At 41.3% G+C, this 25,091-nt stretch overlaps 1 protein-coding gene across 1 annotated transcript in view; it reads right to left on the bottom strand.

Moving 5' to 3' along the window:
* Positions 1-9,602: 9,602 nt before the first annotated feature.
* The window catches only part of tspan17 (tetraspanin 17), a 116,676-nt gene continuing 101,187 nt past the window's right edge, over positions 9,603-25,091 (bottom strand). The window contains exons 7-8 of the mRNA XM_060915357.1: positions 22,384-22,500; positions 9,603-16,620 (exon numbers count right to left, since the gene is read on the bottom strand). Of these exons, the coding sequence (XP_060771340.1) occupies positions 16,555-16,620; positions 22,384-22,500 (183 nt within the window). The 3' untranslated portion in view covers positions 9,603-16,554. The remainder of the gene's footprint in view (positions 16,621-22,383; positions 22,501-25,091) is intronic.

Below are 25,091 nucleotides of genomic sequence, written 5' to 3'. Positions count from 1 at the left end.
ATCTGTCTGACTGTGCATTGGTGGAGTCCAAACTCTTTAGAGATGGTTTTGTAACCTTTTCCAGCCTGATGAGCATCAACAACACTTTTTCTGAGGTCCTCAGAAATCTCCTTTGTTCGTGCCATGATACACTTCCACAAACATGTGTTGTGAAGATCAGACTTTGATAGATCCCTGTTCTTTAAATAAAACAGGGTGCCCACTCACACCTGATTGTCATCCCATTGATTGAAAACACCTGACTCTAATTTCACCTTCAAATTAACTGGTAATTCTAGAGGTTCACATACTTTTGCCACTCACAGATATGTAATATTGGATCATTTTCCTCAATAAATAAATGACCAAGTATAATATTTTTGTCTCATTTGTTTAACTGGGTTCTCTTTATCTACTTTCAGGACTTGTGTGAAAATCTGATGATGTTTTAGGTCATATCTGTGCAGAAATATAGAAAATTCTAAAGGGTTCACAAACTTTCAAGCACCACTGTATACACACACACACACACACACACACACACATATACAGTGGCTTGCACAAGTATTCACACCCTTGAACTTTTTCACAATTTTTTCCTTCCTTTCTTAGTTCTTTCTTTCTCTTCCTTTTGTACAAGTTTATTCTTTCCCCTTTTATGCTTTCTATTCATTGGTCTTTGTCTTTTCTTTTCTGTTTTTTCCATATCTTTCTTTCTTTAGTCAATCTTTATTTTCCTTCTCTTTCTTTTGTATAATTGTTCTTTTTTCCCCCTCTTTTTTCTTTCCTTCTATTTGCTGGTATTTCTTTGTCTTCTTCACTTTTTTCTTTTCTACAATTTCTTTCCTTTTTCTAGTTGTTTTTTCTGTCTTCCTTTTTTCTTTTCTCTCTGAGGGCAATTGATTTTTTCCCATCTTCCCTCCCTCCCTCCCTTCATATCATTTTTCTTTTCCCCTTCTTTCTTTCATTCTCGTTTTTTCTTTTGTATAATTTCTTTCCTTCCCCCGTCTTCATGGTTATTGTCTCACATGGTGTTTTTGTGGCCTTTACATCGCCTCGCTGTGGGCGTGGCCTAAACCACTCATACTGTTCACTATATAGGCTGCAAAAACACCTTTACATCATGTTGCTGTGGGCGTGGCCTAAACCACTCACAGTATGAGTGGTTTAGGCCACGCCCACAGCGATGCGATGTAAAGGTGTTTTTGCGGCCTATAAAGTGAATAGTACATGTGGTTTAGGCCACGCCCACAGCGAGGCGATGCAAAGGTGTTTTTGTGGCCTATAAAGTGAACAGTATGAGTGGTTTAGGCCACGCCTACAGCAACGCAATGTAAAGGTATTTTTGCAGCCTATATAGTGAACAGTATGTGTGGTTTAGGCCACGCCCACAGTGAGGCGATGTAAAGGTGTTTTTGCGGCCTATAAAGTGAACAGTATGAGTGGTTTAGGCCACGCCCACAGCAATGCAATGTAAAGGTGTTTTTGCGGCCTTTATAGCGAACAGTATATGTGGTTTAGGCCACGCCCACAGCGACATGATGTAAAGGTATTTTTGCAGCCTATATAGTGAACAGTATGTGTGGTTTAGGCCACGCCCACAGCGATGCGATGTGAAGGTGTTTTTGCAGCCTATATAGTGAACAGTACATGTGGCTTAGGCCACACCCACAGCGAGGCGATGTAAAGGTGTTTTTGTGGCCTATAAAGTGAACAGTATGAGTGGTTTAGGCCACGCCTACAGCGACGCAATGTAAAGGTATCTTCGCAGCCTATATAGTGAACAGTATGTGTGGTTTAGGCCACGCCTACAGTGAGGCGATGTAAAGGTGTTTTTGCAGCCTATATAGTGAACAGTACACGTGGCTTAGGCCACGCCCACACCAATGCGATGCAAAGGTGTTTTTGTGGCCTATAAAGTGAACAGTATGAGTGGTTTAGGCCACGCCCACAGTGACGTGATGTAAACATGTCCTTGTTGCCTATCCAGTGAGTAAATTGTGATTTGGGCAGGCTCCACCGTGAGCTGACGTGATGTGATGACTAACTCCCTTCCGTCTGAAGGTGTTCTCCACAGTGCTCCTGTTTCTCCAGCACATACATTATAGAACACGGAACTTTTTCAGATCTGGAGTCAAGCATCCAATCCGAGCAGCTGATCCTATCAGCCCAGTGTCTTCTGGAAGACATCAGAGACATGTCAGACCGTCTCGAGCGTCTGCTCATGTGACATGCAGAGGAAATGAAGTGGTGCAGATTTTAATCGTGGCTCCTTTATGGGCATTAAATCCTAATGCTGTGTGTTTTAGAGCGTAATGTTCAGATCACGTGCCATGTGGAGACTCAGTAAAAGTGTGTGTGTCTGATCTGAGCGAAGTGCAGTGGTGTAGAATCGAATCTCAGTTCTTTATGGACACGAGACGCAGCACTAATATGTTTTATAAGGTAATGTACAGCGTAATGTCTCTACTGTACACAGCCCCCGCCAGAACCCGCCCTGAACAGATGGACATGAAATGGACATTAAACATGTTCAGCTGGACGCTTACATTCCGCGCACACACAGCTCAGTCATGTGTGTGTTAAAGCAGAATAAAAGAGAATAACAGACTGAGCATCAAATAAAATTATGTGACACTCCCTTTTAAAACCAGGAGGTGTGAAGAAAACATTACATCAGAGCTGTGTGGGGACAGACTGCTGATGGAGGAGGGCCTTTTTCTTTTCTCAATATTTTTTCTTTTTCTTGCACCATAGCCTGCTATCCTTCTGCTGCATTCTTCCTGTTGGTTGCTGTCTTTTTTTCTCCATCTAATTTTCCTTCTTAGTCTTGTCCTTTTTCCTTCTTTCCTATCTTTTTGTTGATTGTCCTTCCTTCCTCCCTCATCTATCTTGCTGATTTCCTTCTTTTTATCTTTTCTTACTGCTGATGTCTTTCTTTCCTTGCCAACCTTTCAACGTTTTTTGTTCCATCTTTTTGTATCTGCTTTGTCGTCTCTTCTCCCCCTTCTCGGTCTCAACTTTCTTTGTCCCACCTCCTTCATCTCAACTTTTTCAATTTCCTTCTCACCCACTTTTTCATCTTGACCTTCAATTTCTTTCTTCCCCCTTTCTCAACTTTTTCAATTTCCTTCTCCCCCTTTTCTACGTCTCAACTTTTTCAATTTCCTTCTCACCCCTTTTTCATTTTGACTTTTTCAATTTCTTTCTCTCCCTTTCTCCATCTCAACATTTTCAATTTCTTTCTTCCCCCCCTTTCTCAGTCTCGACTTTTTCAATTTCCTTCTTACCCCCTTCTCCATCTTGACTGTTTCTTTCTTCCCCCTTTTTCATCTAGACTTTCAATGTCTTTCTCCCCCTTTCTCCAGCTTCACTTTCCTTCTTTTCCCCTCTTTCTCTGTCTTCAATTTCTTTCTCCATCTTTCACTTTCGTTCCCCCATCTCGACTTTTTCAATTTCCTTCTTTTCCCCCTTCTGTCTTGAATGTTATTTCCTCCCCCATCCCCCTTCTCGGTCCCCACTTTTTAAATTTCCTTCTTTTTCCTGTCCCTTTTCTTCTTGTTGATTGACACCTTTCTTTCTATCTACCTTTTAAAGTTTCCATTTTTCCTTTCTCCTCCTGCCTTTGATTGCTTTTTTTTCTTTCCCTTGTTCTTAACATACTTCCTGGTGCTCGTCTTAATTTCCTTCTTTTTATATTTCCTTCCTATAAGGTGCGTGTCCATCATCTGTTCCATCTTCCCTTCCTAGGACTGCTCGCATTCCTTCTTGTTACTGGTCAGCCTTTCTCTGTATTCTTTCCCTTTCCTTTATTGTTGACTCATCTCAATCAGGTCTTATCTTTCTTAATTATTTTAAAATTGTCAGGTTTCCCCATCGGCGGCACAGTAGTGTAGTGGTTAGCGCTGTCGCCTCACAGCAAGAAGGTCCGGGTTCGAGCCCCGTGGCCGGTGAGGGCCTTTCTGTGCGGAGTTTGCATGTTCTCCCCGTGTCCGCGTGGGTTTCCTCCGGGTGCTCCGGTTTCCCCCACAGTCCAAAGACATGCAGGTTAGGTTAACTGGTGACTCTAAATTGACCATAGGTGTGAATGTGAGTGTGAATGGTTGTCTGTGTCTATGTGTCAGCCCTGTGATGACCTGGCGACTTGTCCAGGGTGTACCCCGCCTTTCGCCCGTAGTCAGCTGGGATAGGCTCCAGCTTGCCTGCGACCCTGTAGAAGGATAAAGCGGCTAGAGATAATGAGATGAGATAAGGTTTCCCCATCATTTATCTCTATACATAATATGAAATGTACAAAGGTTATTTTTTTCACTAGCGGGTGTTTTGAGGTCAAAAGTCCGAGACGTTGTAAACGAGTCAAATCCAGATGTTTTATTTGCTTGAGTATGTCTGATCTCCATCAGCATACTGAGGTATCGTAAATGTCTTTGTGGAGAAGTCAGCGTTCGCTCTCACACTGGGGAGAACCTGTCGCCATCTGGTGGAGACTTTGATCAAGTTCAGTCTTGCAAAATAAAAAAATAAATCTGGTAGTTTGAGCTCGGGTTATGATCATACAAGACTTCTTGTAGCCATCCCATACATGTCAATCTATACGGAATGTCCGTATTTTATATGGATTTGATTCAATAAACGTAGTATACGGGCGTATAAATAAAGTTATATGGATTCTTTAAAAAAAAAAAAACTTCAATATTTATTTAGAGCTATAATCAATTCCCACGATGATAAAAGAGCGCATAACGTACTGTACACCACAGACAGCCAGTCAAGAGTCTTATGAAATCGCGCGTTTTGTGGTAGCGAGACTTCGTTCCACTTTTGATCATGCGCACACCGCATTGCGAGAATCCCGCCAACCGTGAAGTCATAGACATATAAACATAGACGCCGCCTTCTGCGTAGAATCATACGTCATCCTCGCCGCCATATTGGATGGGGCAAAGTGGAGATTCTTCAGCCGTCTCTGCGCATAATAGCCGCTCGGTGAAACCTGTCTCCAAACAATGAAGTATTTCCTTCGTAACTACGCTGATAACACTTTGTGTTTTTGTCAAACATTGGAGCTTTGTATTCATTCTGAAGGTTTATTGTTATTAATCTCAGCTCATCATCTCTAGCCGCTTTATCCTTCTACAGGGTCGCAGGCAAGCTGGAGCCTATCCCAGCTGACTACGGGCGAAAGGCGGGGTACACCCTGGACAAGTCGCCAGGTCATCGCAGGGCTGACACATAGACACAGACAACCATTCACATTCACACCTACGGTCAATTTAGAGTCACCAGTTACCCTAACCTGCATGTCTTTGGACTGTGGGGGAAACCGGAGCACCCGGAGGAAACCCACGCGGACACGGGGAGAACATGCAAACTCCACACAGAAAGGCCCTCGCCGGCCCCGGGGCTCGAACCCAGGACCTTCTTGCTGTGAGGCGACAGCGCTAACCACACCACCACCGTGCCGCCCATTGTTATTAATATTGAATAAAAAGTAACTGGGATACATGATTGTTAATTATCATTCAAATTTTAGGTACCGGTAAATTATTTTAATTTGCATCTCATATGGATTTTATAAGGGAAATACGGATTTTGGAGGTTGGTTATACAGGTTTGATGGACCAAAGGTTGACATGTATGCCATCCCATTTCATTTTGTAAACATTTTTTTTCCGAGAAGATTCTTGTTGCAAAACATAGGAACCATTTTTAATTATTTTTCTTCAACTGCACCCTTTATCCCAAAACCCAGGAGTGATGGTAAATAACTCATGCCGTGACAGCAGGAAGAACCTACAAGGTCATAAATCCTTTTATTGAATATGAAAAAGGAGCATATTTTATAGAACATACAGTGTAACAGACCATGTCCCACAATCAAGTCAATAAAGACGTTTAAAAAAAAAAAAGACGCATAAAGACCTCTTTTCAAACCAGAGGCATCGACAGGATCATTTCAACAACTAGTTCAGTTCTTTAATAATAATAAAAAAAAGAGAGACATTCCCCTCACATGTCTGGAAAAGGCAGGACGAGATCGCATTTAGAGCCATCACAGAAACTAAAGTGTAGAACGCTACGATAAAGCTGGCTAAATGCTTTAACAAAAGAATCTTTACGGCCGAGTGGAAAAACACAGCGCGGCTTTACAGCACCTTGAAAAAGTATTCACCCCCCCGTTAAACTTTTACACATTTCGTGGAACTGAAATGGACTTCAGTGGAAGTGAACACAGAAAAGTTTGTGATATGGAAGTGTCGGGGTGGGAACAGTCTGCAAAATTAAGTCCAAAAAAAAAAAAGTTGTGAGTGCAAAAGTATTCACCCTCCCGTAGGTGTTACGAAACCATCAGAAGTTACAAAAGGAGTTTCACAGCAATGGGGGGGGGGAATACTTATGTAACTGCAAACTTTTTTAAAAGCTTTTTGTTTTAACTCAGAAATTTTGTAAACTATATCAATAGTTATATCCACTCACTGGCCACTTTATTAGGAAAACCCATCCACCACCAGAACGGGGAAAAATCGTGATCTCCTGGGGTTTTCACACACAACAATCTCTCGAGTTTACACAGGCAGAATGGTGCGAAAAACAAAAAACACCGATTTGAGCGAGTGACAGTTCTGTGGGTGGAAACAAACTCCTTGTTGATAAGAGAGCTCAGAGGAAAATTTGTGGTTCGAGCTTTGTTGCCAGGAAGGAAGGATATAGTAACTCATATAATCACTCTTTACAACCGTGGTGAGCAGAAAAGCATCTCGGCATGCAACAGAACACCACATTGGGTTCTACTCCTGCAGCCAAGAATAAGTTCCTATTAAAGTGGCTACATTCATGACATTTAACCCTGAAAGAAGTCCATTTCAGTTTATCACACTCTACAAGGTGGTGGTGGGGGGAATACTTACGCAAGACACCACGTTATAAACGTGCGCTACCCTGATTCCGGCTCGGCCGAATGGAAATACGGTAAGAGACCGAACTTTCCTCGGATTCAACTGATGATCGGATCGTGACGTCAGTGTCTTAAAGGAACGTTTTGGCGAAATGTACAGCTTTCGTTTTATCCCAAATGTCGTATTTTTGTTTCAAGCCAACAAGGAACAGAAGTCTGTTTCAGCTGAAAAGGTGCAAATCTTGTGAGCTTGCTTTAAATTAGCGGTTCTCAAAACGGAGCCTTAAAGGAACAGTCCACCGTACTTCCATAATGAAATATGCTCTTATCTGAATTGAGACGAGCTGCTCCGTACCTCTCCGAGCTTTGCGCGACCTCCCAGTCAGTCAGACGCAGTCAGACGCGCTGTCACTCCTGTTAGCAATGTAGCTAGGCTCAGTATGGCCAATGGTATTTTTTGGGGCTGTAGTTAGATGCGACCAAACTCTTCCGCGTTTTTCCTGTTTACATAGGTTTATATGACCAGTGATATGAAACAAGTTCAGTTACACAAATTGAAACGTGGCGATTTTCTATGCTATGGAAAGTCCGCACTATAATGACAGGCGTACTAACACCTTCTGCGCGCTTCGGCAGCGCATTGATACGGAGCTCAGATATCAATGCGCTGTCGAAGCGCGCAGAAGGTGTTAGTACGCCTGTCATTATAGTGCGCACTTTCCATAGCATAGAAAATCGCTACGTTTCAATTTGTGTAACTGAACTTGTTTCATATCACTGGTCATATAAACCTATGTAAACAGGAAAAACGCGGAAGAGTTTGGTCGCATCTAACTACAGCCCCAAAAAATACCATTGGCCATACTGAGCCTAGCTACATTGCTAACAGGAGTGACAGCGCGTCTGACTGCGTCTGACTGACTGGGAGGTCGCACAAAGCTCGGAGAGGTACGGAGCAGCTCGTCTCAATTCAGATAAGAGCATATTTCATTATGGAAGTACGGTGGACTGTTCCTTTAAGCAGTGGATCTGCGATTTTTTTTTTTTTATTTATTAAAAGGTGGAAAAAAAAAAGATTCATCATCGAGTTCTTGTAGTTATTTGAAGGTTTGACTGGTCACTTAAGTCAAAATGGTTCAAGAACTCAAAACGCACACAAAAATAAATCGCAATACGTACAAATAAGATAATGAGCCTGATATGTTTGTTTATTTATTGGTTTGTTTTTTACAGCTGCCTGAACATTTTGAGAACCCCTGCTTTAAATGGCGCCGTTCAAACTCGTGCATTTTACAAATATAAGCTCATAGTACGACTGGATTATTGCCGCTAGATTTCTGCTACAATTTAGCTTTAAAATACTTGGAGGCGGGGCCTACGGGGAGAGCGGAGTCATACTTGAGGAGACAGACTTCCATTTAGTGTTGGCTACATTACATCATCGCAGGCTCATACAAAGCATTATGGACATTTTCATTTTTCTCCCAAAACTATTTCTTTAAACTGTTTTGAGAATCGCTGATGTGGATTTCCGGCTGAGTCGTTAAAGATTTAAACGTTTGGTTTTTAAAACACACGAAATGTTCAAATACTTTGACAGGAATGATGCTGCTACACACTGACGTGGACCCTTTCTGTCTGGATTGTTTTTTTATTTTTAATTAAACTAAATGCAATATGAAACGTAGCTCAATGAAATCTGCGAACATGACAAAGACGGAACGCTAGCAAGGAAGCCGTTAGCATAACTTTAATCGTTAGCAATTCGGCTTCGTTTAATAAGCAGGACGAGGTTCGTAAAAGAAACTTTTGTAAAAAGTGACGAGTGTTTGACCTGGTTTACAGATCCAACACGGTGCTATGCATATGAAAATCACCTGAAACAGTATCGCTTTCTTTTTTAAGACTGGTGCAAACATGCTTTCAAAGTCTGAGGATCTTTCCAGAAAAGCCAAAAAAAAAAAAAAACCCTTCTAGTCTAAACTGCATAGATAGACACATTAGAGCCCTAGAGTTCTGTAAACAGAGCCATGAAGCCACTTGGCGGCCATTTTGGTTCTCTTTCTCCACATTACTACTACTACGACGACTATTTTATTCATTTTTTTTTTTTAAAAACGTAGCTAAAAACCTGATGCTCTTTTCCATCCAATTTAAGCGTTTTTCTGTGGAGAAGTGCTTTAAAAGACTTGCATATGTGAAGAACTGCTACCGATGATCGCTAGCTGATTTTCTCTGCAAACCTTAGCTAGCAAAGCTAGTTTATGAGATTAGCGAGGTGAACAAGGAGGTTTTTTGTGAAAGGGAAGACACTACATGGTAGAGGACATCATAGACTCCAGGCACTGACTGCTCAGAGGTTCATGCCATTGGCAAGTTCTGCTTTATGACCCACAATAAGTTCGATCCAAGTATGGGATTTTCCATCCAAATCCACAGCGAGGACGAGTCGGACTGATTTAAACCAGTACTGAAGTCTATATTCTGATTGGTCAGAAGGAACGGATTCATTTTCTGAAACTGCAGCTCACAAATGTATCTATATATTTATTCTATCCACATTCACTGGATATGAGCAATCATGCGCTCTGACTGATTACTATGAGGATATCAGCTCATATACTTATTTTTCAATAATTTTTCACAAATTGCTCCTGTCATTTTGCCGGTTTGTTTACATTCTAAGCGGAAATTATTTTGTCGGACGTTTTTGTTGATCGAATTTGCAAAAAAAAAAAAAAGCCCCATTTCTGAAAATCCCGTGAATGTGGATAGAATAAAAGTTATTCCATTCAATCTCATCATACACGGATTATAGACAACTTAGTGCTACATGCCTCGTCAGCTCATGTACGACTCGATTTTGTCGAACAACTTAAATATTCTTTCCACATTCACTGGATATGAGCAATCATGCGCTCTGATTGGTCACTCTACTATGAGGATATCAGTTCATATACCGTGAGTAGAGAAAAACAAAATGGCACAGCGTGTTGCTGAACCAACTGAGGATGAAATAAAAACTCTACTCGAAAACAAAACCTCAAAAAATACCAAAAAAAAAAAAAAGAAAATATATCTTTTTAAAAAAATTTTCAAAAATTAAATTATCGCATTTTTCACAAACTGTTCCTGTCATTTCGCCAGTTTGTTTACATTCTAAGCGGAAATGATTTTGCCGGATGTTTTGTATAAAGCTTTTGTTTATCGAATTTGCAAAATAAACAAACAAAAATGCTCCGTTTCTCAAAATCCCGTGAATGTGGATAGAATAAAACCGTTATTCCACTCAATCTCGGTGCTACGCGCCTCGTCAGCTATCAGCTCATGTACGACTCGATTTCGTGGAATAACTTAATTATTCTCTCCACATTCACTGGATATGAGCAATCATGCGCTCTGATTGGTTACTCTACTATGAGGATATCAGCTCATATACCGTGAGTAGAGAAAAACAAAATGGCAGAGCGTGTTGCTGAACCAACTGAGGACGAAATAAAATCTACTCGAAAACAAAACCTCAAAAAAAGTCTTTTTTTTTAATTTTCAAAAATTATCACATTTTTCACAAACTGTTCCTGTCGTTTCACCGGTTTGTTTACATTCTAAGCGGTAATGATTTTGTCGGACGTTTTGTATCAAGCTTTTGTTTATTGAATTTGCAAAAAAAAAATGCTCTGTTTCTCAAAATCCAGTGAATGTGGATAGAATAAAACCGTTATTCCACTCAATCTCGGTGCTACGCACCTCGTCAGCTCATGTACGACTCGATTTTGTCGAATAACTTAATTATTCTCTCCACATTCACTGGATATGAGCAATCATGCGCTCTGATTGGTTACTCTACTATAAGGATATCAGCTCATATACCGTGAGTAGAGAAAAACAAAATGGCAGAGCGTGTTGCTGAACCAACTGAGGATGAAATAAAAACTCTACTCAAAAACAAAACCTCAAAAAATACCAAAAAAAAAAAAAGTAATGAAAGTATCTTTTTAAAAAAAATGTTCAAAAATTAAATTATCGCATTTTTCACAAACTGTTCCTGTCATTTCGCCAGTTTGTTTACATTCTAAGTGGAAATGATTTTGTCGTCTGTTTTGTATAAAGTTTTTGTTTATCGAATTTGCAAAAAAACAAAAACAAAAAAATGCTCCGTTTCTCAAAATCCCATGAATGTGGATAGAATAAAACCGTTATTCCATTCAATCTCGGTGCTACGCGCCTCGTCAGCTATCAGCTCATGTACGACTCGATTTCGTGGAATAACTTAATTATTCTCTCCACATTCACTGGATATGAGCAATCATGCGCTCTGATTGGTTACTCTACTATGAGGATATCAGCTCAAATACCGTGAATAGAGAAAAACAAAATGGCAGAGCGTGTTGCTGAACCAACTGAGGACGAAATAAAATCTACTCGAAAACAAAACCTCAAAAAAAAAAAAAAGTATCTTTTTTTTTTAATTTTCAAAAATTATCGCATTTTTCACAAACTGTTCCTCTCATTTCACCGGTTTGTTTACATTCTAAGCGGAAATGATTTTGTCGGCCGTTTTGTATAAAGCTTTTGTTTATTGAATTTGCAAAAAAAAAAAATGCTCGGTTTCTCAAAATCCCGTGAATGTGGATAGAATAAAACCGTTATTCCACTCAATCTCATCATACACGGATTATAGACAACTTGGTGCCACGCGCCTCGTCAGTTCATGTACGACTCGATTTTGTCGAACAACTTAAATATTCTCTGCACATTCACTGGATATGAGCAATCATGCGCTCTGATTGGTTACTCTACTATGAGGATATCAGTTCATATACCGTGAGTAGAGAAAAACAAAATGGCAGAGCGTGTTGCTGAACCAACTGAGGACGAAATAAAAACTCCACTCGAAAACAAAACCTCAAAAAATACCAAAAAAAAAGTGAAAGTATCTTTTTTTTTTTTTAATTTTCAAAAATTAAATTATCACATTTTTCAAAAACTGTTCCCGTTATTTCGCCAGTTTGTTTACATTCTAAGCGGAAATGATTGTCGTCTGTTTTGTATAAAGTTTTTGTTTATCGAATTTGCAAAAAAACAAACAAAAATGCTCCGTTTCTCAAAATCCCGTGAATGTGGATAGAATAAAACTGTTATTCCACTCAATCTCGGTGCTACGCGCCTCGTCAGCTATCAGCTCATGTACGACTCGATTTCGTGGAATAACTTAATTATTCTCTCCACATTCACTGGATATGAGCAATCATGCGCTCTGATTGGTTACTCTACTATGAGGATATCAGCTCAAATACCGTGAATAGAGAAAAACAAAATGGCAGAGTGTGTTGCTGAACCAACTGAGGACGAAATAAAATCTACTCGAAAACAAAACCTCAAAAAAAAAAAGTATCTTTTTTTTAATTTTCAAAAATTATCGCATTTTTCACAAACTGTTCCTGTCATTTCATCGGTTTCTTTACATTCTAAGCGGAAATGATTTTGTCGGACGTTTTCTATAAAGCTTTTTTTATTGAATTTGCAAAAAAAAAAAAAATGCTCCGTTTCTCAAAATCCAGTGAATGTGGATAGAATAAAACCGTTATTCCACTCAATCTCGGTGCTACGCGCATCGTCGGCTATCAGCTCATGTACGACTCGATTTCATGGAATAACTTAAATACATCACAGCTCTTTCACTGTTTTAACCAGCACATCCATCACGTCAGCCATTTTCCTTCCTATTTAAAACGAGGCTTGAAAGGAAGTAACGTTCGTTGAGAAACTGTTTTTCTTCAAGAAGAAACATGGTGGATGTAAAAGGTAAGATCTTTGAGAATAAAACAAAAATGTTCTTGGTCAAGAAATAGTAGATGAGCTGTACAAAAAACAAACATTTGATCCTCTCCTGTACCTAAAGCTGACAGAACAGATTTATAAAAAAAAAAAAGTCTATAAGTGGGATGGAAGGGGGGCACTTAGTTTTGGAAAGTACGAATGTGGCTTTAGTAGCGTGCACTCGGTTCCTATGTAGGGCTTTAGTGTGTATATCTACACGCAGTGCAGTAACTCATTATCGTTTATAGTCTATATATTTATATACACACACGTTTATAAAAAGGTTTATTCAAATGTTTGTTTATTACCAAGACAAATAAAAAGGTTGATGAATATCAGCTTCTCCCAGAAATAATAATAATAAAAAAAAAAAAAAGTAAACTTGATCTGGAATGTCGATCGTGTGATCCCAGACAACATGTCAACGCTTGGACGATTCACGCTTGGCGAGGAAATACGTTACATTCGTGATGCGACTCCAAAAAGAAAAGGGGGGGAAAAAAAAGAGAACGAGAACGAGAAAGAAAGGCCACTCTGCTGCAAAGAAACAAACAAAAGAGGAATAAACAGGGGTCTGAAATACGGCGTTGGCTTTGTGTGTGCATAAAAGTCTCCGCCGCGCCAACAGACGGAATGCTGAGAACTTGAGCCATGATGGACGCCACGCTCGGTGTGTACGGCGTCCAACGAGAGCACAATAATAATAACAATAATAATAATAATAATAATAAGCACATGCACAGCTTTCAACACATGCAGCGTGTTTAGTAAAATTCCTCCAATACACCCTTCCCTGCTGCGTGTCAGCTCTACCTCTCGGGAAATAAAATGCCTGAGCACGCGTGCACACTCCTGCAGAGGCTAGAAAGAAGCTGTGTGTGTGTGTGTACACATGGTCCCTAGACACCAAAACGTAGTCGAGTGTGAAGACTAGGAAGGAATTAAAGCAACAAAAGCGTTCCCTTTACCCAGAATCCTCTCGATGTTTGGAGTCTTGAGCTCCTTTCTTTCTTTATTTTATTACATTTTTTTTTTTTAAACACTGCAGCTATGAGGTTGAAGTAAAAAGTAAAACATTAACGCAAGCTTGTGGTCACTGGTTTCGACTCTGATCAGCACACCTTCGACTCCAAACGCACGAGCTGGCGAAAAGTGTACGATTATATGAGAAGGAAAATGCTTATTACAGGTTTATTAATAATAATTACAACAACGCTTTCCTGAAGAACACTTATAGATGTGCGAACGTTCTTCAGAAAAAAAAAAAAGCTGTACGTGATGATAAAATTGATTACAACATGGCAAAAATCTCACCACTTGTATGTATTACTAACACTTATTTTTATTTTTTAATGAAAAGGGGAAAGCGCTATCCGCCGTCTTCCACATACATGACCTCAGAGACGCCTGTGATTGGCTCAAATCAAATCAAATCAAATCAGCGTGACTGATAAGGGATCGCGCGTATGCCCCACCCACCCAGACAGCACTTCTCACTTTGCTCAGCTATAGACGGCTGATGAATCGTCATGTTCGGATTTCTCCATCTCCTGACCGTTCGGCCAACGCTTTTCCGTCACGTTGCCACTCAGGAGCCCAACTAATCCGATTTTACGGCTTTCTTTTTTTTTTTTTTTGTATCGTTATCATCAATGCAAAATAAAGGTAATCTATTTCTCAAACAGCCATTTCTAATCAGCCGAATTTGATTCACGTTCGTTACGAGCGCTGATTTGTCCTCCATCACCTCGTCGGTCATGCTAAATACCGTAAATATTAGCACCTCCGCACTTAACTCTTTTGTAAACATTTTCATGACAGTGCTCAAACTGGAGCTGGATTACACAGTACACTTTGAATTTTAGGCCACGCCTCTAAACTGAGCCCGACCAAGATGGAGGTAAGACCGTTTTTAGCTCTGTAATCTAGATTTGTGTAGCGAGCAGCGAGTCATAAACCAGCGTGAAGTCTCATTAAACCTGTAATAAGCATTTAAGGGTGTGCACAAAAACAAAATTCATCTGATTCGATATCGATCTGTAAAATTTACGCATTGACCTTTTATCCTAATGGTTGTCTCGGTTCATTTTTGCTATAATTCAACCTAGCCAGAGAATTAAATAGACCAAATATTTCATATCTGACTCCTATCGAATCAAAACAGGGCGTCTCTGCCAAGACCCAGGATATTATCTCAACAACAGATGGCTCCATCTCTGTGTGATTAGTTTATTTTGGGCTAATCTATAATTAGCTCCTCCTCCTTCCTTTTAAAGTCAAACTGGGAGCCAGGCATCGTTTCAGATCGCTCCTTTAATTACTCTCGGACTGTGTGATGATCTGGACAACGGCTAAACTGGTGGCTACAAGCCTCAAGCTTGCATTACTCTTCACAACATTGCTGTCATAGCTTCACACACCACGTTGTGTGTCACACGGTGGGCTTCATTGATCAAACGGGATAAGAACAAATTTAGAAATCATTAGCAAGAACAAGAAACGCAGTTCGTTTGGGAGGAAAAAAAAAAAAAACACCTTTCATATCCTACAAGAGCTCCCGAGTTTTTATAAACGAATTACGGTCAAATATTTTTCACAAAACGCAAAAATTTTAAAAACGTAGTGAAACCTGGTCGCTCTGTAGTAACTCGGAGAACGAAGACTAGCCGTTTCGTTAGGATAAAAGTAATCGCACCCTATAAAAAGAAGAAGAGAAGGCGGCGTCCATGTGAGTCTGTAGTAGCGGAGGCGCTGCAGTGGCTGAGCTGCATTAGTGTAAAAAATTTTAACGAGTTGTTCGGCTCTTCTGTGAACTTTCTTTTTATGGAGTTTTGTGGGTGTGGCTACATGTTAAACTTCTCTGCCATTCGCGAGCTTAAGTTATGACTGATCAGCATTTATCAACACACGAGGCCGAAGAAAATAAAACGAGAGCAACGAAAACTCGTCAGGAATTCGTCGTTCAGTCTGACGTTACTAAAGCTTGATAAACGGAGCCCGTCGTGTGCACGTCGTTCCTGATATGGTAGGACGTAAAAGTTGTGCGTATGTAAGCAGGGCAGGCAGCAGGAAGAAGCATGAACGTGCTGGAGGCTGAAGGCTGTCATAGTGCTTGGCTCTTGAATTGAATTTCAGTGGACTCTCCCTCTTGGTTTAAAATGTAAAATATTTCTTGGTTAGTATCGTGGTCTATAGTCCTCTAAGAGTTAAAGCAGCATTGTTCATATTGTAACAGGATCTGTTTAATGTTAGCATATCACTATTTATATTCTAGCTGAACAAAAAACAAAAATGACATACAAAAAAATATATATATATTTTTTAAAAGAGACTCGGAAGCCAGATATTAACGGAGAATCTTGTCACACGGCTTTACAAAACATCCTCCATCCCTTTGACGGTAGTGGTTGAAAGAAATGAGTTGTCTGGAAAGTCGTCTGTCTGGACGGCTTCGTGACGTTTACATCCGAAAAAAAGAACCACCACCGGACTGTCGTCTACACGGTGCGCATCGCAGTAAGGCTTCGTACAGATCCGTCTCTCTCCATCTGAGCTTTAACGTTCCACAAGTGCATAGGAGCCGGAAAGTTTTCCACAGGCTGAAGAAAAAAAATAAAATACAAGCCCACACGCATAGAGAGGCTCTGCCTCCCGACTTTTCTTCTTCTTTTGACGGCATTCTCGTATTAAGAACAAAAAAAAGAAATAACATCTAGAAGAGTCGGTTCATTTATACCGTTAGTGTGCGTGTAAAGCTCCAGGAGAACGCAAGAACGTGAATCTCCGCTGTTTTTAAAATTTCAAAAAAAAAAAACGACACAGAGGTCACTTGGTTTCACCTCTCCGTCCATGGCCAGGCGTCACCAGTTGGCTTTGACTGCTTTGATGTCGCTCACCAGGTTCTGGGCGAGGCAGATGCCGAAGATCTGCGAACACACAGGATAAGTCGACGGATTAGGATCATGATCTGTGCAATACAGCTGTGTCCCCAGCAGGTGGCAGCATTTCAGTAAAAACGCCTTGACGGAGACTTCGACTTTGGTAGGTTTCCTGCAAACCTCTCATACCTACAGTGAGAGTAAAAAGTATTTGATCCCTTGCTGATTTTGTTGGTTTGCCCACTAATAAAGACATGATCATTCTATACTTTTAATGGTAGATGTATTCTAACATGGAGAGACAGAATATCAAAACGAAAATCCAGAAAATAACTTTAAAGAATATATTTTAATTGATTTGTATTTCATTGAGGGAAATAAGTATTTGATCCCTCTAGCCAAAAGCACTTAATACTTGGTGGCAAAGCCTTTGTTTGCAAGCACAGCGGACAGACGTTTGTTGTGGTTAACACACATATCGGGGAATTTTGGCCCACTCTTCTTTGCAGATCCTCTCTAAATCATTAAGGTTGGTGGGCTGTCGCTTGGCAACTCAGACCTTCAGCTCCCTACATAGATTTTCGATTGGACTGAGGTCCGGAGACTGGCTGGGCCACTCCATGACCTTAATGTAGTTCTTCTTGAGCCACTCCTTTGTTGCCTTTGCTGTATGCTTCGGGTCGTTGTCATGTTGGAAGACCCAACCATGGCCCATTTTCAACTTCCTGGCAGAGGGGAGGAGGTTGTCCCTCAGGACTGCGCGGTACATGGCTCCATCCATCTTCCCACTGATGCGGTGAAGTAGCCCTGTGCCCTTGGCAGAGAAGCACCCCCAAAACATAATGCTTCCACCTCCATGCTTGACGGTGGGCACAGTGTTCCTGGGGTCATAGGCAGCATTTTTCTTCCTCCACACATGACGAGTAGAGTTTAGGCCAAATAGTTCAATTTTGGTCTCGTCTGACCACAGAACCTTCTCCCAATCACTTTGTACATCTTTGAGGTGATCATTGGCATACTTTAGGCCGGCCTCCACATGTGCCTTCTTAAGCAGGGGTACCTTTCGGGCACTGCAGGATTTTAATCCATTGCGGCGCAAAGTGTTGCCAATTGTTTTCCTGGTGACTGTGGTCCCAGCTGCCTTGAGGTCATTCACTAACTCCCGCTGTGTGGTTGCAGGCCGATTTCTCACAGTTCTCATGATCATTGCCACCCCACGAGGTAAAATCTTCTGTGGAGCACCAGACCGAGGTCTACTGATGGTCATGTTATACTTCTTAAATTTTCTCACAATTGCACCAGTGGTTGTTACTTTAATACCCAGCATCTTGCTAATGTTTTTGTAGCCCGTTCCAGATTTGTGCAGGTCAGCAATCCTGTCTCTGAGGTCCTGAGAGAGTTCTTTGGTCTTACCCATGTTGGAGAGTTTGGAATCTGTCTGATTCTGTGAACAGGTGTTTCATACAGGTGATTAGTTAGAACAGGTGTCTTCAATTCAGGTAACAGGTTGATTGGGAGTGTCTAACTGGTCTGCGAAAGCCAGAACTCCTAATGCATACCGGTACTAGGGGATCAAATACTTATTTCCCTCAATGAAATACAAATCAATTAAAATATATTCTTTAAAGTTATTTTCTGGATTTTTGTTTTGATATTCTGTCTCTCCATGTTAGAATACATCTACCATTAAAAGTATAGAATGATCATGTCTTTATTAGTGGGCAAACCAACAAAATCAGCAAGGGATCAAATACTTTTTACTCTCTCTGTACCTTGTACCTGCATTCAGGAGCGACTTGATCAAGTAAACCTGCCATCTGGGTCACATTGCAGCTTTCTGGAGCGCTGTGAAAAAGTATTAGCCCCCCTCCTACTTCCGCCTCAGATGAGCAAACAACAACAATCAGATATTAACTGAACAGAACCTCAGGGACGATGGGACACGCCCACACATGACAGCAAGTGAACACTGAACATTGTTTCAGAAGATTAGCCAAGTGTTCGGTCATGACGCTTGTACTGTTAATGAGGTGGGGTAAAAAAAAAAAAAATTACAGTGGTGCTTGAAAGTTTGTGAACCCTTCAGAATTTTCTAAATTTCTGCATAAATATGACCTAAAACAACATCAGATTTTCACACAAGTCCTAAAAGTAGATAAAGAGAACCCAGTTAAACAAATGAGACAAAAATATTATACTTGGTCACTTATTTATTGAGGAAAATGATCCAATATTACATATCTGTGAGTGGCAAAAGTATGTGAACCTTGGTTTCAGTATGTGGCGTGACCCCCTTGTGCAGCAATAACTGCAACTAAACGTTTCCGGTAACTGTTGATCAGTCCTGCACACCGGCTTGGAGGAATTTTAGCCCGTTCCTCCATACAGAACAGCTTCAACTCTGGGATGTTGGTGGGTTTCCTCACATGAACTGCTCGCTTCAGGTCCTTCCACAACATTTCGATTGGATTAAGGTCAGGACTTTGACTTGGCCATTCCAAAACATTAACTTTATTCTTCTTTAACCATTCTTTGGTAGAACAACTTGTGTGCTTAGGGTCGTTGTCTTGCTGCATGACCCACCTTCTCTTGAGATTCAGTTCATGAACAGATGTCCTGACATTTTCCTTTAGAATTCACTGGTATAATTCAGAATTCATTGTTCCATCAATGATGGCAAGCCGTCCTGGCTCAGATGCAGCAAAACAGGCCCAAACCATGATACTACCACTACCATGTTTCACAGATGGGATCAGGTTCTTATGCTGGAATGCAGCGTTTTCCTTTCTCCAAACATAACGCTTCTCATTTAAATCAAAAAGTTCTATTCTGGTCTCAACCGTCCACAAAACATTTTTCCCGTAGCCTTCTGGCTTGTCCACGTGATCTTTAGCAGACTGTAGACAAGCAGCAATGTTCTTTTGGAGAGCAGTGGCTTTCTCCTTGCAACCCTGCCATGCACACCATTGTTGTTCAGTGTTCTCCTGATGGTGGACTCATGAACATTAACATTAGCCAATGTGAGAGAGGCCTTCAGTTGCTTAGAAGTTACCCTGGGGTCTTTTGTGACCTCGCCGACTATTACACGCCTTGCTCTTGGAGTGATCTTTGTTGGTCGACCACTCCTAGGGAGGGTAACAATGGTCTTGAATTTCCTCCATTTGTACACAATCTGTCTGACTGTGGATTGGTGGAGTCCAAACTCTTTTGAGATGGTTTTGTAACCTTTTCCAGCCTGATGAGCATCAACAATGCTTTTTCTGAGGTCCTCAGAAATCTCCTTCGTTCATGCCATGATACACTTCCACAAACATGTGTTGTGCAGATCAGACTTTGATAGATCCCTGTTCTTTAAATAAAACAGGGTGCCCACTCACACCTGATTGTCATCACATTGATTGAAAACACCTGACTCTAATTTCACCTTCAAATTAACTGCTAATCCTAGAAGTTCACATACCTTTGCCACTCACAGATATGTAATATTGGCTCATTTTCCTCAGTAAATAAGTGACCAAGTATAATATTTTTGTCTCATTTGTTTAACTGGGTTCTCTTTATCTACTTTTAGGACTTGTGTGAAAATCTGATGTTTTAGGTCATATTTATGCAGAAATATAGAAAATTATAAAGGGTTCACAAACTTTCAAGCACCACTGTATATACACACACAGTAGTGGTCAGAAGTGACATGAATATAGAAGGCCAATAATGAACGTCATGGCGATATTTGGGCTTTCAGTAATTTCTTTGAACTGCTCTTTTTCTGTGGCAGAATGATTGTACAGCATACAGCTTTAATAATAATAAAAAAAAACACTAGAATTTGGTGCACAAGTTTGAATGTTCTTTGGGTTTTCTGAAATCAACACAGGGTCAAAAATATACATACAGCACACCTAATATTTGGGTAAAATGTCTCTTCGCAAGATTCACCTTGACCAAACATTTCTGTTTACCAGCTTCTGGCAGAATTCTGGTTGGATATTTCACGACTCTTCATGGTAGAATTGGTAGAGTTCAATTAAATTAGTTTTTTTTTTTTCTTGGCATGGACTCGACTTATAAGCACAACCCATACATTTTCAATAGGGTTCAAGTCAGGACTTGTTTTAAGCTTAATGTTAGCCGGCTTTATCCTCCACAACCAGCTCTGATGCGTGTTTGGTTTCATTGTCCTGTTGTAAGTCCCAAGTCGTGTTCAAGTTTCTGATGGTTTATGCTGAAGAATTCTGAGGTCGTTCTTCTTCATTATTCCATCCACTTTGTGCAATGAACCAGTTCCACTGGCAGCAAAACAGCCCCAGAGCATGATGATCCTACCACCACCACCAGCTGGTACAGTGTCCCTCTGGACATGGTGGTCATTGTGGCCAAACAACTCAATCTTTGTCTCATCTAACCATACAGCTTTCCTCCAGAAGGCTTTTTTTTTTGTCTGTGTGGTCAGCTTCAAACTTTAGTTAAGCTTGAAGGTGTCAATTTTGGAGCAGGGGGTTATTTCTTGGATAGCAGCCTCTTAGTCCATGGTGATCTGAACTGTAGACAGTCATCCATCAACTTCCAGTTCATGGCAGGGCTGTGCCATGGTGGTTCCCAGGTTGTTCCTGACCAATTTCCTTTCAGCTGAGGGTGACAGTTTGGGTTTTCTTGAAGCAAAGTGGCTTGGCAAAGTGACTACACCTCACAATAATTTGGATACAATTGTTTGAACTGATCTTGGAATTTACAGTTGTTTAGAAATGGCTCTAAGAGACATTCTGGAGTTGTGTACATCTGCGATCCTCTTTCTCAGATCTGCACTGAGCTCCTTGGACTTTCCCATTTTACTGTGTGCTGGTCGATCCAATGAGTGCTGTAAACAAACCCTTTTTATGAAGGCACAGAGAAGCTACCAGCTGTAGTCAATCATGATCGCTAACAGGAAGTTAAGAGACCTCGGCCTTGGCAAGATGAGACATTTTGGAAGTTTCAGCGCCTCTGAATTAATAATCTAAGTGAGCGTATGTAAATGTTTGACCCTGCGTTGATTTCAGGAAACCCAAAGAAAATTAAAACTTGTGCACCAAATTCTAGTGTTTGTTTTTTTATTAAAGCTGTATGCTGTACAATCATTCTGCCGCAGAAAAAGAACAGTTCAAAGAAATTACCGTAAGCCCAAATATTGCCATGACGTTCATGTCACTGTATATATAAAATACAAGTGTTTGAATTTGGGTTTGTTTTTACTTTTACGAAAACTATTTATTCCTGAATCCTTGCACATCCTTCTATATACACTCCCTGGCCCCTTTATTAGGAACACCCACCCATCCATCCATCCATCCATCCATCCATCCATCCATCCATCCATCCATCCATCCATCCATCTGCAATAAATAAATGACCAAGTATAATATTCTTGTCTCATTTGTTTAACTGGGTTCTCTTTATCTACTTTTAGGACTTGTGTGAAAATCTGACGATGTTTTTGGTCATATTTATGTGGAAATGTAGAAAATCCTAAAGGGTTCACAAACTTTTAAGCACCATTGTAAGGATTTCCTGAGAAGTAAAATAACTCAAAACTCGTTAGCAAACTGAGTAGGAGTGATTAAAAAGACGAATATCCTGATTGGACTCCTGGTTCTTCTGGCAACGCTGATATGAAACCACGCTTTGTGCTCGGAAGATAACCAAAAAAAAAAAGTTTCCGGTTTCAGTCGGATGAACGGATCATTGGGAATCTGTGATTGGATTGATTTCATGCAGCACAGTCAGTGTAGGTATAAAGATGGAGGTTGTTTTTAATGGAGGTAGACAAATTCTTACCTGTAATAGTGCAATACCGACGAAGATGCCAGCGACGACGATCAAATTGTCCTGCAGCCACTTTTCAAACTGCCCCACACACCCCTTGGTATAGATGTACTGCTGTCGATCCAGTTCCTGGAAACAATGCAAAGATCATTGAAACAGCAAGCATGAGAGTGAGCGTGTGCGCTGGAGAACCAACTGTCCCCACAAGGATAGCAATATCTATATTATTGACCCCAGTCTTTCATTCGAAACTCACATTGATAACATCACCCGGATAGCTTTCTTTCATCTCAGAAATATTGCAAAGATAAGAAATTTAATGTCATTGCATGATGCAGAAAAACTAGTCCATGCTTTCGTTACCTCCAGGTTGGATTATTGTAATGCCTTACTGTCTGGATGTTCCAATAAGTGCATAAACAAGCTCCAGTTAGTTCAAAATGCCGCAGCAAGAGTCCTTACTAGAACTAGAAAATATGACCACATCACGCCTGTCTTATCCACACTGCATTGGCTCCCAATCAAATTTCGTATTGATTATAAAATACTACTATTGACCTTTAAAGCACTAAATGGTCTCGCACCACAGTACCTGAGTGAACTTCTGCTCCTCTATGACCCGCCACGCCTACTTAGATCAAAAGGTGCAGGCTATCTGCTGGTACCTCGTATAGTGAAGGCTACATCAGGGGGCAGAGCCTTTTCTTACAAAGCCCCACAGTTATGGAACAGCCTTCCAAGTAATGTTCGGGAATCAGACACAGTCTCAGCATTTAAGTCTAGGCTGAAAACATATCTGTTTAGTCAAGCCTTTTGTTAATGGTGTTTATGAGGTAAAGGAGTAGATCTGGAGGGTCCTCAGACATAGAGTGTTTTGGTAAACTGGGATGTATGGATGCTGTCAGTCCCCACTCGCTTGCTCACTCGAGTTTGTTGACGGTGCAGTGGCTGGCTGCTTTATGTCCCGGGGCTCCCTCATGCCTGTGTTACCTTCTGGCTCTCTCCTTTTAGTTATGCTGTCATAGTTAGTTGCCGGAGTCCCTGCTTGTACTCGGTGCAATATGTATACTGTTCCTACTTATTCAGGTGACATTGGGCATACCTAACCACCTGTGTTTTCTTTCTCTTCCCCCCACCCCAAATCTGTCCCTCTGAGTTACATGGAGTCAACAGGAAATCTTTTGGTGGAGACGGTGGGGACCTCGACTGGCTATCGTAGCCTGCAGGGAATCGGCCGTCAGACGTTCTGTCGCATGTCCCAGACCCGGTGAAATGTAACTGAATTGTCTTGGCCAGGCCTAAGGGTCCCATCTGCATCTCATCATTGCTGAGGAGTGTGCTCCCATCACCCAATCAAGCATTCAGCCAGAGCAGGTCATGATATATTTTTTACCATATTAACATGCCATTGTGCGTCATGCCTGATGTAAAGACTCTCGTCTCTGCGAGCCTACCACACAGATTTAATACTTGTCATTTTTAGGGCATACCTAACAACGTGTTTTCTTTCTCTCCCCCCCCATCTGTCCCTCTGAGTTACATGTTGATCCTGGGATTGAGATGCTGGCCTCTTCTGCCCCTCGGACCTGCTTGATCTATCCTGGTGCCCTGTGTCTGGTCGGAGTTTTATCGCCCCACTCCTGTGAAGGACGGCCCCATGAGGACAGTTGAGGGTTATACCTGTTAAAACTGTTAATATTATAGTCAGGCTGTCTGTTGTTGCCCAAATGAGGATGGGTTCCCTTTTGAGTCTGGTTCCTCTCGAGGTTTCTTCCTCATGTCGTCTGAGGGAGTTTTTCCTTGCCACCGTCGCCACAGGCTTGCTCATTGGGGATAGATTAGGGATAAAATTAGCTCATGTTTTAAGTCGTTCAAATTCTGTAAAGCTGCTTTGCGACAATGTTTATTGTTAAAAGCGCTGTACAAATAAACTTGAAACTTGATATCTCATCTCATTATCTCTAGCCGCTTTATCCTGTTCTACAGGGTCGCAGGCAAGCTGGAGCCTATCCCAGATGACTACGGGCGAAAGGCAGGGTACACCCTGGACAAGTCGCCAGGTCATCACAGGGCTGACACATAGACACAGACAACCATTCACACTCACATTCACACCTACGGTTAATTTAGAGTCACCAGTTAACCTAACCTGCATGTCTTTGGACTGTGGGGGAAACCGGAGCACCCGGAGGAAACCCACACGGACACGGGGAGAACATGCAAACTCCGCACAGAAAGGCCCTCGCCGGCCACAGGGCTCGAACCCGGACCTTCTTGTTGTGAGGCGACAGCGCTAACCACTTCGTCTGGCTAACGCGACTTCAAAGCTCTGCGAGCATTTGGTCTGGCAAAGATATTAAGCCCAACCGTTTCCCAAAGCGCGTGGTTGACCCACCTCCCTGAAATGCCTCAGTTTGCTACTGGTCGAAGCCAGAAAAGGCTGTGACGAAGCTTAAACCAATCACATCACTCTTTCCTCTGACGTATGTGACGCGACGGGGCTAACTGGTAGATAAACTCTTACCGAAGCCGGTCGGGAGCAAGGCGAAAACGTCCTTCCTTTCAATAAATACCTCCAGGGCTGCTCTTTGCTCTGTTTTCAATGAGAACTTGCTCCATGTTCGTAATGTTTCTAGTGAATGAAGCGCTTCCGGCATAGATTCTGCAAACAATCTATGGCTTCCGGTCGCAGTTCTACTACGTCACTGCCTTGAAAACGC

Source organism: Neoarius graeffei, chromosome 2 (genome assembly GCF_027579695.1).
Source record: "Neoarius graeffei isolate fNeoGra1 chromosome 2, fNeoGra1.pri, whole genome shotgun sequence".
In the NCBI taxonomy this organism is placed as follows: domain Eukaryota; kingdom Metazoa; phylum Chordata; class Actinopteri; order Siluriformes; family Ariidae; genus Neoarius; species Neoarius graeffei.
The sequence above is the reverse complement of the archived record's forward strand: the minus strand, read 5'-3'. Positions and strand labels throughout refer to the sequence as shown.